The sequence below is a fragment of the Oncorhynchus masou genome, unplaced genomic scaffold (assembly GCF_036934945.1).
Source record: "Oncorhynchus masou masou isolate Uvic2021 unplaced genomic scaffold, UVic_Omas_1.1 unplaced_scaffold_1215, whole genome shotgun sequence".
Taxonomy (NCBI): Eukaryota; Metazoa; Chordata; class Actinopteri; order Salmoniformes; family Salmonidae; genus Oncorhynchus; species Oncorhynchus masou.
The window spans coordinates 107,501-125,694 of NW_027001943.1; the positions used below are offsets into that span (position 1 = coordinate 107,501).

The 18,194-nt window shown below is 45.5% G+C and overlaps 1 protein-coding gene across 1 annotated transcript in view; it reads right to left on the reverse strand.

The window, feature by feature from the left end:
• The window catches only part of LOC135529949 (coiled-coil domain-containing protein 171-like), a 112,915-nt gene that overhangs the window by 33,003 nt on the left and 61,718 nt on the right, over positions 1-18,194 (reverse strand). Inside the window, exon 16 of the mRNA XM_064958352.1 lies at positions 18,054-18,176. Coding sequence (XP_064814424.1) covers positions 18,054-18,176 — 123 coding nt within the window. The remainder of the gene's footprint in view (positions 1-18,053; positions 18,177-18,194) is intronic.

The window sequence follows — 18,194 nt, forward strand, 5'->3', positions numbered from 1 at the left end:
AGTACCTCGTCTTGGTCAAATAGCCCTTAAACAGCCTGGAGGTGTGTTATGGGTAATTGTCCTGAGAGTACCTCGTCTAGGTCAAATAGCCCTTACACAGCCTGGAGGTGTGTTATGGGTAATTGTCCTGAGAGTACCTCGTCTTGGTCAAATAGCCCTTACACAGCCTGGAGGTGTGTTATGGGTAATTGTCCTGAGAGTACCTCGTCTTGGTCAAATAGCCCTTACACAGCCTGGAGGTGTGTTATGGGTAATTGTCCTGAGAGTACCTCGTCTTGGTCAAATAGCCCTTAAACAGCCTGGAGGTGTGTTATGGGTAATTGTCCTGAGAGTACCTCGTCTTGGTCAAATAGCCCTTAAACAGCCTGGAGGTGTGTTATGGGTAATTGTCCTGAGAGTACCTCGTCTTGGTCAAATAGCCCTTAAACAGCCTGGAGGTGTGTTATGGGTAATTGTCCTGAGAGTACCTCGTCTTGGTCAAATAGCCCTTAAACAGCCTGGAGGTGTGTTATGGGTAATTGTCCTGAGAGTACCTCGTCTTGGTCAAATAGCCCTTACACAGCCTGGAGGTGTGTTATGGGTAATTGTCCTGAGAGTACCTCGTCTAGGTCAAATAGCCCTTAAACAGCCTGGAGGTGTGTTATGGGTAATTGTCCTGAGAGTACCTCGTCTTGGTCAAATAGCCCTTAAACAGCCTGGAGGTGTGTTATGGGTAATTGTCCTGAGAGTACCTCGTCTTGGTCAAATAGCCCTTAAACAGCCTGGAGGTGTGTTATGGGTAATTGTCCTGAGAGTACCTCGTCTTGGTCAAATAGCCCTTAAACAGCCTGGAGGTGTGTTATGGGTAATTGTCCTGAGAGTACCTCGTCTTGGTCAAATAGCCCTTAAACAGCCTGGAGGTGTGTTATGGGTAATTGTCCTGAGAGTACCTCGTCTAGGTCAAATAGCCCTTAAACAGCCTGGAGGTGTGTTATGGGTAATTGTCCTGAGAGTACCTCGTCTTGGTCAAATAGCCCTTACACAGCCTGGAGGTGTGTTATGGGTAATTGTCCTGAGAGTACCTCGTCTTGGTCAAATAGCCCTTAAACAGCCTGGAGGTGTGTTATGGGTAATTGTCCTGAGAGTACCTCGTCTTGGTTAAATAGCCCTTAAACAGCCTGGAGGTGTGTTATGGGTAATTGTCCTGAGAGTACCTCGTCTTGGTTAAATAGCCCTTACACAGCCTGGAGGTGTGTTATGGGTAATTGTCCTGAGAGTACCTCGTCTTGGTCAAATAGCCCTTACACAGCCTGGAGGTGTGTTATGGGTAATTGTCCTGAGAGTACCTCGTCTTGGTCAAATAGCCCTTAAACAGCCTGGAGGTGTGTTATGGGTAATTGTCCTGAGAGTACCTCGTCTAGGTCAAATAGCCCTTACACAGCCTGGAGGTGTGTTATGGGTAATTGTCCTGAGAGTACCTCGTCTTGGTCAAATAGCCCTTACACAGCCTGGAGGTGTGTTATGGGTAATTGTCCTGAGAGTACCTCGTCTTGGTCAAATAGCCCTTACACAGCCTGGAGGTGTGTTATGGGTAATTGTCCTGAGAGTACCTCGTCTTGGTCAAATAGCCCTTAAACAGCCTGGAGGTGTGTTATGGGTAATTGTCCTGAGAGTACCTCGTCTTGGTCAAATAGCCCTTAAACAGCCTGGAGGTGTGTTATGGGTAATTGTCCTGAGAGTACCTCGTCTTGGTCAAATAGCCCTTAAACAGCCTGGAGGTGTGTTATGGGTAATTGTCCTGAGAGTACCTCGTCTTGGTCAAATAGCCCTTAAACAGCCTGGAGGTGTGTTATGGGTAATTGTCCTGAGAGTACCTCGTCTTGGTCAAATAGCCCTTACACAGCCTGGAGGTGTGTTATGGGTAATTGTCCTGAGAGTACCTCGTCTAGGTCAAATAGCCCTTAAACAGCCTGGAGGTGTGTTATGGGTAATTGTCCTGAGAGTACCTCGTCTTGGTCAAATAGCCCTTAAACAGCCTGGAGGTGTGTTATGGGTAATTGTCCTGAGAGTACCTCGTCTTGGTCAAATAGCCCTTAAACAGCCTGGAGGTGTGTTATGGGTAATTGTCCTGAGAGTACCTCGTCTTGGTCAAATAGCCCTTAAACAGCCTGGAGGTGTGTTATGGGTAATTGTCCTGAGAGTACCTCGTCACAGACAAATGTCCTGCAATTCTACACATTTTGCGAAGGCTGCTGTGTTATTGTGCCATCTGACTGACTCAGACACTGTACCAAAATCAATGGCGGCCCCACGACATTGACATGACCCCACGACATTGACATGACCCCACGACATTGACATGACCCCCTGACATTGACATGACCCCACGACATTGACATGACCCCACGACATTGACATGACCCCACGACATTGACATGACCCCACGACATTGACATGACCCCACGACATTGACATGACCCCACGACATTGACATGACCCCACGACATTGACATGACCCCACGACATTGACATGACCCCATGACATTGAGGGAAATGCATATTTACTTCTAAATTCGTCACATCGGATTTTAGTCATTGAAGTTCACACTGAAAACTTAACATCCTGAACATTCTACATCTAAATATATTCTATGGAGTGGTGGCCAGGATTTAGCAGCGGTGGACAGGGGAAACACGGAGAGAGGTTGGGGTGAGAGCCAGGGACAGATACAGGTACAGATACAGGTACAGATACAGCTACAGATACAGGTACAGGGACAGCTACAGCTACAGGTACAGATACAGGTACAGATACACGTACAGATACAGATACAGCTACAGCTACCGGTACAGGTACAGCTACAGGTACAGATACAGCTACAGGGACAGCTACAGGGACAGCTACAGGGACAGATACAGGGACAGCTACAGGTACAGATACAGCTACAGGTACAGATACAGCTACAGGGACAGCTACAGGTACAGATACAGACACAGATACAGACACAGAGATATAGACACTACAAATTCAGACACAGATACAGACACTACAGATACAGATACAGACACAGATATAGAGATACAGATACAGCTATACAGAGCAGGTAGATAACACCTGGGATATAGAAGACAGTAGATAACACCTGGGATATAGAAGACAGTTACCATGGAGCAGGTAGATAACACCTGGGATATAGAAGACCATGGAGCAGGTAGATAACACCTGGGATATAGAAGACAGTTACCATGGAGCAGGTAGATAACACCTGGGATATAGAAGACAGTTACCATGGAGCAGGTAGATAACACCTGGGATATAGAAGACCATGGAGCAGGTAGATAACACCTGGGATATAGAAGACCATGGAGCAGGTAGATAACACCTGGGATATAGAAGACCATGGAGCAGGTAGATAACACCTGGGATATAGAAGACCATGGAGCAGGTAGATAACACCTGGGATATAGAAGACCATGGAGCAGGTAGATAACACCTGGGATATAGAACACCATGGAGCAGGTAGATAACACCTGGGATATAGAACACCATGGAGCAGGTAGATAACACCTGGGATATAGAAGACCATGGAGCAGGTAGATAACACCTGGGATATAGAAGACCATGGAGCAGGTAGATAACACCTGGGATATAGAAGACCATGGAGCAGGTAGATAACACCTGGGATATAGAAGACCATGGAGCAGGTAGATAACACCTGGGATATAGAAGACCATGGAGCAGGTAGATAACACCTGGGATATAGAAGACCATGGAGCAGGTAGATAACACCTGGGATATAGAAGACCATGGAGCAGGTAGATAACACCTGGGATATAGAAGACAGTTACCATGGAGCAGGTAGATAACACCTGGAATATAGAAGACAGTAGATAACACCTGGGATATAGAAGACAGTTACCATGGAGCAGGTAGATAACACCTGGGATATAGAAGACAGTTACCATGGAGCAGGTAGATAACACCTGGGATATAGAAGACAGTTACCATGGAGCAGGTAGATAACACCTGGAATATAGAAGACCATGGAGCAGGTAGATAACACCTGGGATATAGAACACCATGGGGCAGGTAGATAACACCTGGGATATAGAAGACAGTTACCATGGAGCAGGTAGATAACACCTGGAATATAGAAGACCATGGGGCAGGTAGATAACACCTGGGATATAGAAGACAGTTACCATGGAGCAGGTAGATAACACCTGGAATATAGAAGACCATGGAGCAGGTAGATAACACCTGGGATATAGAAGACCATGGAGCCGGTAGATAACACCTGGGATATAGAAGACCATGGAGCAGGTAGATAACACCTGGAATATAGAAGACCATGGAGCAGGTAGATAACACCTGGGATATAGAAGACCATGGAGCAGGTAGATAACACCTGGGATATAGAAGACCATAGAGCAGGTAGATAACACCTGGGAAACAGAAGACAGTTACCATGGAGCAGGTAGATAACACCTGGGATATAGAAGACAGTTACCATGGAGCAGGTAGAGAACACCTGGGATATAGAAGACCATGGAGCAGGTAGATAACACCTGGGATATAGAAGACCATAGAGCAGGTAGATAACACCTGGGAAACAGAAGACAGTTACCATGGAGCAGGTAGATAACACCTGGGATATAGAAGACAGTTACCATGAAGCAGGTAGATAACACCTGGGAAACAGAAGACAGTTACCATGGAGCAGGTAGATAACACCTGGGATATAGAAGACAGTTACCATGAAGCAGGTAGATAACACCTGGGAAACAGAAGACAGTTACCATGGAGCAGGTAGATAACACCTGGGATATAGAAGACCATGGAGCAGGTAGATAACACCTGGGATATAGAACACCATGGAGCAGGTAGATAACACCTGGGATATAGAAGACCATGGAGCAGGTAGATAACACCTGGGATATAGAAGACAGTTACCATGGAGCAGGTAGATAACACCTGGGATATAGAAGACCATGGAGAAGGTAGATAACACCTGGGATATAGAAGACAGTTACCATGGAGCAGGTAGATAACACCTGGAATATAGAAGACCATAGAGCAGGTAGATAACACCTGGGAAACAGAAGACAGTTACCATGGAGCAGGTAGATAACACCTGGGATATAGAAGACAGTTACCATGGAGCAGGTAGATAACACCTGGGATATAGAAGACCATGGAGCAGGTAGATAACACCTGGGATATAGAAGACCATAGAGCAGGTAGATAACACCTGGGAAACAGAAGACAGTTACCATGGAGCAGGTAGATAACACCTGGGATATAGAAGACAGTTACCATGAAGCAGGTAGATAACACCTGGGAAACAGAAGACAGTTACCATGGAGCAGGTAGATAACACCTGGGATATAGAAGACCATGGAGCAGGTAGATAACACCTGGGATATAGAACACCATGGAGCAGGTAGATAACACCTGGGATATAGAAGACCATGGAGCAGGTAGATAACACCTGGGATATAGAAGACAGTTACCATGGAGCAGGTAGATAACACCTGGGATATAGAAGACCATGGAGCAGGTAGATAACACCTGGGATATAGAAGACAGTTACCATGGAGCAGGTAGATAACACCTGGGAAACAGAAGACAGTTACCATGGAGCAGGTAGATAACACCTGGGATATAGAAGACCATGGAGCAGGGAGATAACACCTGGGATATAGAAGACAGTTACCATGGAGCAGGTAGATAACACCTGGGATATAGAAGACCATGGAGCAGGTAGATAACACCTGGGATATAGAAGACCATGGAGCAGGTAGATAACACCTGGGATATAGAAGACAGTTACCATGGAGCAGGTAGATAACACCTGGGATATAGAAGACAGTTACCATGGAGCAGGTAGATAACACCTGGGATATAGAAGACCATGGAGCAGGTAGATAACACCTGGGATATAGAAGACAGTTACCATGGAGCAGGTAGATAACACCTGGGATATAGAAGACCATGGAGCAGGTAGATAACACCTGGGATATAGAAGACCATGGAGCAGGTAGATAACACCTGGGATATAGAAGACCATGGAGCAGGTAGATAACACCTGGGATATAGAAGACAGTTACCATGGAGCAGGTAGATAACACCTGGGGGATATGGAGAAGACAGTTACCATGGAGCAGGTAGATAACACCTGGGATATAGAAGACCATGGAGCAGGTAGATAACACCTGGGATATAGAAGACCATGGAGCAGGTAGATAACACCTGGGATATAGAAGACCATGGAGCAGGTAGATAACACCTGGGATATAGAAGACAGTTACCATGGAGCAGGTAGATAACACCTGGGATATAGAAGACCATGGAGCAGGTAGATAACACCTGGGATATAGAAGACCATGGAGCAGGTAGATAACACCTGGGATATAGAAGACAGTTACCATGGAGCAGGTAGATAACACCTGGGATATAGAAGACAGTTACCATGGAGCAGGTAGATAACACCTGGGATATAGAAGACCATGGAGCAGGTAGATAACACCTGGGATATAGAAGACCATGGAGCAGGTAGATAACACCTGGGATATAGAAGACAGTTACCATGGAACAGGTAGATAACACCTGGGATATAGAAGACAGTTACCATGGAGCAGGTAGATAACACCTGGGATATAGAAGACAGTTACCATGGAGCAGGTAGATAACACCTGGGATATAGAAGACCATGGAGCAGGTAGATAACACCTGGGATATAGAAGACCATGGAGCAGGTAGATAACACCTGGGATATAGAAGACCATGGAGCAGGTAGATAACACCTGGGATATAGAAGACAGTTACCATGGAGCAGGTAGATAACACCTGGGATATAGAAGACCATGGAGCAGGTAGATAACACCTGGGATATAGAAGACCATGGAACAGGTAGATAACACCTGGGATATAGAACACCATGGAGCAGGTAGATAACACCTGGGATATAGAAGACGATGGAGCAGGTACATAACACCTGGGATATAGAAGACCATGGAGCAGGTAGATAACACCTGGAATATAGAAGACCATGGAACAGGTAGATAACACCTGGGATATAGAAGACAGTTACCATGGAACAGGTAGATAACACCTGGGATATAGAAGACAGTTACCATGGAACAGGTAGATAACACCTGGGATATAGAAGACAGTTACCATGGAGCAGGTAGATAACACCTGGGATATAGAAGACAGTTACCATGGAGCAGGTAGATAACACCTGGGATATAGAAGACAGTTACCATGAGCAGGAGCAGGTAGATAACACCTGGGATATAGAAGACCATGGAGCAGGTAGATAACACCTGGGATATAGAAGACCATGGAGCAGGTAGATAACACCTGGGATATAGAAGACAGTTACCATGGAGCAGGTAGATAACACCTGGGATATAGAAGACCATGGAGCAGGTAGATAACACCTGGGATATAGAAGACCATGGAGCAGGTAGATAACACCTGGGATATAGAAGACAGTTACCATGGAACAGGTAGATAACACCTGGGATATAGAAGACAGTTACCATGGAGCAGGTAGATAACACCTGGGATATAGAAGACAGTTACCATGGAGCAGGTAGATAACACCTGGGATATAGAAGACCATGGAGCAGGTAGATAACACCTGGGATATAGAAGACCATGGAGCAGGTAGATAACACCTGGGATATAGAAGACCATGGAGCAGGTAGATAACACCTGGGATATAGAAGACAGTTACCATGGAGCAGGTAGATAACACCTGGGATATAGAAGACCATGGAGCAGGTAGATAACACCTGGGATATAGAAGACAGTTACCATGGAGCAGGTAGATAACACCTGGGATATAGAAGACCATGGAGCAGGTAGATAACACCTGGGATATAGAAGACCATGGAGCAGGTAGATAACACCTGGGATATAGAAGACCATGGAGCAGGTAGATAACACCTGGGATATAGAAGACCATGGAGCAGGTAGATAACACCTGGGATATAGAAGACCATGGAGCAGGTAGATAACACCTGGGATATAGAAGACCATGGAGCAGGTAGATAACACCTGGGATATAGAAGACCATGGAACAGGTAGATAACACCTGGGATATAGAACACCATGGAGCAGGTAGATAACACCTGGGATATAGAAGACGTTACCATGGAGCAGGTACATAACACCTGGGATATAGAAGACCATGGAGCAGGTAGATAACACCTGGAATATAGAAGACCATGGAACAGGTAGATAACACCTGGGATATAGAAGACAGTTACCATGGAGCAGGTAGATAACACCTGGGATATAGAAGACCATGGAGCAGGTAGATAACACCTGGGATATAGAAGACCATGGAGCAGGTAGATAACACCTGGGATATAGAAGACAGTTACCATGGAGCAGGTAGATAACACCTGGGATATAGAAGACCATGGAGCAGGTAGATAACACCTGGGATATAGAAGACCATGGAGCAGGTAGATAACACCTGGGATATAGAAGACCATGGAGCAGGTAGATAACACCTGGGATATAGAAGACCATGGAGCAGGTAGATAACACCTGGGATATAGAAGACCATGGAGCAGGTAGATAACACCTGGGATATAGAAGACCATGGAGCAGGTAGATAACACCTGGGATATAGAAGACCATGGAGCAGGTAGATAACACCTGGGATATAGAAGACCATGGAGCAGGTAGATAACACCTGGGATATAGAAGACCATGGAGCAGGTAGATAACACCTGGGATATAGAACACCATGGAGCAGGTAGATAACACCTGGGATATAGAAGACCATGGAGCAGGTAGATAACACCTGGGATATAGAAGACAGTTACCATGGAGCAGGTAGATAACACCTGGGATATAGAAGACCATGGAGCAGGTAGATAACACCTGGGATAGAAGACCATGGAGCAGGTAGATAACACCTGGGATATACCATGGAGCAGGTAGATAACACCTGGGAAATGGAGCAGGACAGTTACCATGGAGCAGGTAGATAACACCTGGGATATAGAAGACCATGGAGCAGGAGATAACACCTGGGATATAGAAGACAGTTACCATGGAGCAGGTAGATAACACCTGGGATATAGAAGACCATGGAGCAGGTAGATAACACCTGGGATATAGAAGACCATGGAGCAGGTAGATAACACCTGGGATATGGAGAAGACAGTTACCATGGAGCAGGTAGATAACACCTGGGATATAGAAGATAACACCTGGGATTACCATGGAGCAGGTAGATAACACCTGGGATATAGAAGACCATGGAGCAGGTAGATAACACCTGGGATATACCTGGGATATAGAAGACCATGGAGCAGGTAGATAACACCTGGGATATACCATGGAGCAGGTAGATAACACCTGGGATATAGAAGACCATGGAGCAGGTAGATAACACCTGGGATATAGAAGACCATGGAGCAGGTAGATAACACCTGGGATATAGAAGACCATGGAGCAGGTAGATAACACCTGGGATATAGAAGACAGTTACCATGGAGCAGGTAGATAACACCTGGGATATAGAATGGACAGTTACCATGGAGCAGGTAGATAACACCTGGGATATAGAAGACCATGGAGCAGGTAGATAACACCTGGGATATAGAAGACCATGGAGCAGGTAGATAACACCTGGGATATAGAAGACCATGGAGCAGGTAGATAACACCTGGGATATAGAAGACAGTTACCATGGAGCAGGTAGATAACACCTGGGATATAGAAGACCATGGAGCAGGTAGATAACACCTGGGATATAGAAGACCATGGAGCAGGTAGATAACACCTGGGATATAGAATGGACAGTTACCATGGAGCAGGTAGATAACACCTGGGATATAGAAGACAGTTACCATGGAGCAGGTAGATAACACCTGGGATATAGAAGACCATGGAGCAGGTAGATAACACCTGGGATATAGAAGACCATGGAGCAGGTAGATAACACCTGGGATATAGAAGACAGTTACCATGGAACAGGTAGATAACACCTGGGATATAGAAGACAGTTACCATGGAGCAGGTAGATAACACCTGGGATATGGAGAAGACAGATATTACCATGGAGCAGGTAGATAACACCTGGGATATAGAAGACCATGGAGCAGGTAGATAACACCTGGGATATAGAAGACCATGGAGCAGGTAGATAACACCTGGGATATAGAAGACCATGGAGCAGGTAGATAACACCTGGGATATAGAAGACAGTTACCATGGAGCAGGTAGATAACACCTGGGATATAGAAGACCATGGAGCAGGTAGATAACACCTGGGATATAGAAGACCATGGAACAGGTAGATAACACCTGGGATATAGAACACCATGGAGCAGGTAGATAACACCTGGGATATAGAAGACGATGGAGCAGGTACATAACACCTGGGATATAGAAGACCATGGAGCAGGTAGATAACACCTGGAATATAGAAGACCATGGAACAGGTAGATAACACCTGGGATATAGAAGACAGTTACCATGGAACAGGTAGATAACACCTGGGATATAGAAGACAGTTACCATGGAACAGGTAGATAACACCTGGGATATAGAAGACAGTTACCATGGAGCAGGTAGATAACACCTGGGATATAGAAGACAGTTACCATGGAGCAGGTAGATAACACCTGGGATATAGAAGACAGTTACCATGGAGCAGGTAGATAACACCTGGGATATAGAAGACCATGGAGCAGGTAGATAACACCTGGGATATAGAAGACCATGGAGCAGGTAGATAACACCTGGGATATAGAGACCAGACAGTTACCATGGAGCAGGTAGATAACACCTGGGATATAGAAGACCATGGAGCAGGTAGATAACACCTGGGATATAGAAGACCATGGAGCAGGTAGATAACACCTGGGATATAGAAGACAGTTACCATGGAACAGGTAGATAACACCTGGGATATAGAAGACAGTTACCATGGAGCAGGTAGATAACACCTGGGATATAGAAGACAGTTACCATGGAGCAGGTAGATAACACCTGGGATATAGAAGACCATGGAGCAGGTAGATAACACCTGGGATATAGAAGACCATGGAGCAGGTAGATAACACCTGGGATATAGAAGACCATGGAGCAGGTAGATAACACCTGGGATATAGAAGACAGTTACCATGGAGCAGGTAGATAACACCTGGGATATAGAAGACCATGGAGCAGGTAGATAACACCTGGGATATAGAAGACAGTTACCATGGAGCAGGTAGATAACACCTGGGATATAGAAGACCATGGAGCAGGTAGATAACACCTGGGATATAGAAGACCATGGAGCAGGTAGATAACACCTGGGATATAGAAGACCATGGAGCAGGTAGATAACACCTGGGATATAGAAGACCATGGAGCAGGTAGATAACACCTGGGATATAGAAGACCATGGAGCAGGTAGATAACACCTGGGATATAGAAGACCATGGAGCAGGTAGATAACACCTGGGATATAGAAGACCATGGAACAGGTAGATAACACCTGGGATATAGAACACCATGGAGCAGGTAGATAACACCTGGGATATAGAAGACGATGGAGCAGGTACATAACACCTGGGATATAGAAGACCATGGAGCAGGTAGATAACACCTGGAATATAGAAGACCATGGAACAGGTAGATAACACCTGGGATATAGAAGACAGTTACCATGGAGCAGGTAGATAACACCTGGGATATAGAAGACCATGGAGCAGGTAGATAACACCTGGGATATAGAAGACCATGGAGCAGGTAGATAACACCTGGGATATAGAAGACAGTTACCATGGAGCAGGTAGATAACACCTGGGATATAGAAGACCATGGAGCAGGTAGATAACACCTGGGATATAGAAGACCATGGAGCAGGTAGATAACACCTGGGATATAGAAGACCATGGAGCAGGTAGATAACACCTGGGATATAGAAGACCATGGAGCAGGTAGATAACACCTGGGATATAGAAGACCATGGAGCAGGTAGATAACACCTGGGATATAGAAGACCATGGAGCAGGTAGATAACACCTGGGATATAGAAGACCATGGAGCAGGTAGATAACACCTGGGATATAGAAGACCATGGAGCAGGTAGATAACACCTGGGATATAGAAGACCATGGAGCAGGTAGATAACACCTGGGATATAGAAGACCATGGAGCAGGTAGATAACACCTGGGATATAGAAGACCATGGAGCAGGTAGATAACACCTGGGATATAGAAGACCATGGAGCAGGTAGATAACACCTGGGATATAGAAGACCATGGAGCAGGTAGATAACACCTGGGATATAGAAGACCATGGAGCAGGTAGATAACACCTGGGATATAGAAGACCATGGAGCAGGTAGATAACACCTGGGATATAGAAGACCATGGAGCAGGTAGATAACACCTGGGATATAGAAGACCATGGAGCAGGTAGATAACACCTGGGATATAGAAGACCATGGAGCAGGTAGATAACACCTGGGATATAGAAGACAGTTACCATGGAGCAGGTAGATAACACCTGGAATATAGAAGACAGTAGATAACACCTGGGATATAGAAGACAGTTACCATGGAGCAGGTAGATAACACCTGGGATATAGAAGACAGTTACCATGGAGCAGGTAGATAACACCTGGGATATAGAAGACAGTTACCATGGAGCAGGTAGATAACACCTGGAATATAGAAGACCATGGAGCAGGTAGATAACACCTGGGATATAGAACACCATGGGGCAGGTAGATAACACCTGGGATATAGAAGACAGTTACCATGGAGCAGGTAGATAACACCTGGAATATAGAAGACCATGGGGCAGGTAGATAACACCTGGGATATAGAAGACAGTTACCATGGAGCAGGTAGATAACACCTGGAATATAGAAGACCATGGAGCAGGTAGATAACACCTGGGATATAGAAGACAGTTACCATGGAGCAGGTAGATAACACCTGGGATATAGAAGACCATGGAGCAGGTAGATAACACCTGGGATATAGAAGACCATGGAGCCGGTAGATAACACCTGGGATATAGAAGACCATGGAGCAGGTAGATAACACCTGGAATATAGAAGACCATGGAGCAGGTAGATAACACCTGGAATATAGAAGACCATGGAGCAGGTAGATAACACCTGGGATATAGAAGACCATGGAGCAGGTAGATAACACCTGGGATATAGAAGACCATAGAGCAGGTAGATAACACCTGGGAAACAGAAGACAGTTACCATGGAGCAGGTAGATAACACCTGGGATATAGAAGACAGTTACCATGGAGCAGGTAGATAACACCTGGGATATAGAAGACCATGGAGCAGGTAGATAACACCTGGGATATAGAAGACCATAGAGCAGGTAGATAACACCTGGGAAACAGAAGACAGTTACCATGGAGCAGGTAGATAACACCTGGGATATAGAAGACAGTTACCATGAAGCAGGTAGATAACACCTGGGAAACAGAAGACAGTTACCATGGAGCAGGTAGATAACACCTGGGATATAGAAGACAGTTACCATGAAGCAGGTAGATAACACCTGGGAAACAGAAGACAGTTACCATGGAGCAGGTAGATAACACCTGGGATATAGAAGACCATGGAGCAGGTAGATAACACCTGGGATATAGAACACCATGGAGCAGGTAGATAACACCTGGGATATAGAAGACCATGGAGCAGGTAGATAACACCTGGGATATAGAAGACAGTTACCATGGAGCAGGTAGATAACACCTGGGAAACAGAAGACAGTTACCATGGAGCAGGTAGATAACACCTGGGATATAGAAGACCATGGAGCAGGGAGATAACACCTGGGATATAGAAGACAGTTACCATGGAGCAGGTAGATAACACCTGGGATATAGAAGACCATGGAGCAGGTAGATAACACCTGGGATATAGAAGACCATGGAGCAGGTAGATAACACCTGGGATATAGAAGACAGTTACCATGGAGCAGGTAGATAACACCTGGGATATAGAAGACAGTTACCATGGAGCAGGTAGATAACACCTGGGATATAGAAGACCATGGAGCAGGTAGATAACACCTGGGATATAGAAGACAGTTACCATGGAGCAGGTAGATAACACCTGGGATATAGAAGACCATGGAGCAGGTAGATAACACCTGGGATATAGAAGACCATGGAGCAGGTAGATAACACCTGGGATATAGAAGACCATGGAGCAGGTAGATAACACCTGGGATATAGAAGACCATGGAGCAGGTAGATAACACCTGGGATATAGAAGACAGTTACCATGGAGCAGGTAGATAACACCTGGGATATAGAAGACAGTTACCATGGAGCAGGTAGATAACACCTGGGATATAGAAGACCATGGAGCAGGTAGATAACACCTGGGATATAGAAGACCATGGAGCAGGTAGATAACACCTGGGATATAGAAGACCATGGAGCAGGTAGATAACACCTGGGATATAGAAGACAGTTACCATGGAGCAGGTAGATAACACCTGGGATATAGAAGACAGTTACCATGGAGCAGGTAGATAACACCTGGGATATAGAAGACCATGGAGCAGGTAGATAACACCTGGGATATAGAAGACCATGGAGCAGGTAGATAACACCTGGGATATAGAAGACAGTTACCATGGAGCAGGTAGATAACACCTGGGATATAGAAGACCATGGAGCAGGTAGATAACACCTGGGATATAGAAGACAGTTACCATGGAACAGGTAGATAACACCTGGGATATAGAAGACAGTTACCATGGAGCAGGTAGATAACACCTGGGATATAGAAGACAGTTACCATGGAGCAGGTAGATAACACCTGGGATATAGAAGACCATGGAGCAGGTAGATAACACCTGGGATATAGAAGACCATGGAGCAGGTAGATAACACCTGGGATATAGAAGACCATGGAGCAGGTAGATAACACCTGGGATATAGAAGACCATGGAGCAGGTAGATAACACCTGGGATATAGAAGACCATGGAGCAGGTAGATAACACCTGGGATATAGAAGACCATGGAACAGGTAGATAACACCTGGGATATAGAACACCATGGAGCAGGTAGATAACACCTGGGATATAGAAGACGATGGAGCAGGTACATAACACCTGGGATATAGAAGACGATGGAACAGGTAGATAACACCTGGGATATAGAAGACAGTTACCATGGAACAGGTAGATAACACCTGGGATATAGAAGACAGTTACCATGGAACAGGTAGATAACACCTGGGATATAGAAGACAGTTACCATGGAGCAGGTAGATAACACCTGGGATATAGAAGACAGTTACCATGGAGCAGGTAGATAACACCTGGGATATAGAAGACAGTTACCATGGAGCAGGTAGATAACACCTGGGATATAGAAGACCATGGAGCAGGTAGATAACACCTGGGATATAGAAGACCATGGAGCAGGTAGATAACACCTGGGATATAGAAGACAGTTACCATGGAGCAGGTAGATAACACCTGGGATATAGAAGACCATGGAGCAGGTAGATAACACCTGGGATATAGAAGACCATGGAGCAGGTAGATAACACCTGGGATATAGAAGACCATGGAGCAGGTAGATAACACCTGGGATATAGAAGACAGTTACCATGGAACAGGTAGATAACACCTGGGATATAGAAGACAGTTACCATGGAGCAGGTAGATAACACCTGGGATATAGAAGACAGTTACCATGGAGCAGGTAGATAACACCTGGGATATAGAAGACCATGGAGCAGGTAGATAACACCTGGGATATAGAAGACCATGGAGCAGGTAGATAACACCTGGGATATAGAAGACCATGGAGCAGGTAGATAACACCTGGGATATAGAAGACAGTTACCATGGAGCAGGTAGATAACACCTGGGATATAGAAGACCATGGAGCAGGTAGATAACACCTGGGATATAGAAGACAGTTACCATGGAGCAGGTAGATAACACCTGGGATATAGAAGACCATGGAGCAGGTAGATAACACCTGGGATATAGAAGACCATGGAGCAGGTAGATAACACCTGGGATATAGAAGACCATGGAGCAGGTAGATAACACCTGGGATATAGAAGACCATGGAGCAGGTAGATAACACCTGGGATATAGAAGACCATGGAGCAGGTAGATAACACCTGGGATATAGAAGACCATGGAGCAGGTAGATAACACCTGGGATATAGAAGACCATGGAACAGGTAGATAACACCTGGGATATAGAACACCATGGAGCAGGTAGATAACACCTGGGATATAGAAGACGATGGAGCAGGTACATAACACCTGGGATATAGAAGACCATGGAGCAGGTAGATAACACCTGGAATATAGAAGACCATGGAACAGGTAGATAACACCTGGGATATAGAAGACAGTTACCATGGAACAGGTAGATAACACCTGGGATATAGAAGACAGTTACCATGGAACAGGTAGATAACACCTGGGATATAGAAGACAGTTACCATGGAGCAGGTAGATAACACCTGGGATATAGAAGACAGTTACCATGGAGCAGGTAGATAACACCTGGGATATAGAAGACAGTTACCATGGAGCAGGTAGATAACACCTGGGATATAGAAGACCATGGAGCAGGTAGATAACACCTGGGATATAGAAGACCATGGAGCAGGTAGATAACACCTGGGATATAGAAGACCATGGAGCAGGTAGATAACACCTGGGATATAGAAGACCATGGAGCAGGTAGATAACACCTGGGATATAGAAGACCATGGAGCAGGTAGATAACACCTGGGATATAGAAGACCATGGAGCAGGTAGATAACACCTGGGATATAGAAGACCATGGAGCAGGTAGATAACACCTGGGATATAGAAGACCATGGAGCAGGTAGATAACACCTGGGATATAGAAGACCATGGAGCAGGTAGATAACACCTGGGATATAGAAGACCATGGAGCAGGTAGATAACACCTGGGATATAGAAGACCATGGAGCAGGTAGATAACACCTGGGATATAGAAGACCATGGAGCAGGTAGATAACACCTGGGATATAGAAGACCATGGAGCAGGTAGATAACACCTGGGATATAGAAGACCATGGAGCAGGTAGATAACACCTGGGATATAGAAGACCATGGAGCAGGTAGATAACACCTGGGATATAGAAGACCATGGAGCAGGTAGATAACACCTGGGATATAGAAGACCATGGAGCAGGTAGATAACACCTGGGATATAGAAGACCATGGAGCAGGTAGATAACACCTGGGATATAGAAGACCATGGAGCAGGTAGATAACACCTGGGATATAGAAGACCATGGAGCAGGTAGATAACACCTGGGATATAGAAGACCATGGAGCAGGTAGATAACACCTGGGATATAGAAGACCATGGAGCAGGTAGATAACACCTGGGATATAGAAGACCATGGAGCAGGTAGATAACACCTGGGATATAGAAGACCATGGAGCAGGTAGATAACACCTGGGATATAGAAGACCATGGAGCAGGTAGATAACACCTGGGATATAGAAGACCATGGAGCAGGTAGATAACACCTGGGATATAGAAGACAGTTACCATGGAGCAGGTAGATAACACCTGGGATATAGAAGACCATGGAGCAGGTAGATAACACCTGGGAAACAGAAGACAGTACCATGGAGCAGGTAGATAACACCTGGGATATAGAAGACCATGGAGCAGGTAGATAACACCTGGGATATAGAAGACCATGGAGCAGGTAGATAACACCTGGGATATAGAAGACCATGGGGCAGGTAGATAACACCTGGGATATAGAAGACCATGGAGCAGGTAGATAACACCTGGGAAACAGAAGACAGTTACCATGGAGCAGGTAGATAACACCTGGAATATAGAAGACCATGGAGCAGGTAGATAACACCTGGGATATAGAAGACAGTTACCATGGAGCAGGTAGATAACACCTGGGAAACAGAAGACAGTACCCTTCCGACTGCTGGTTCACTACCTCCAGATTCCTCCACCAGTTTGCGCTAGCTAACTCTCTCTCGGTGTGTGTGTGTGTGTGTGTGTGTGAGAGAGAGAGTTACCTGTGTGCTCCAAGGCCTCTTGTAGTTCAGCCATGGAAGACATGATGAAGAAGGAGATATCTTTACGACGAAGCCACCTCACACACAGTCTTCCTCTCCCTTCATCGTCATTATCCTCTTCACCTGAGAGAGTCAGAGAGA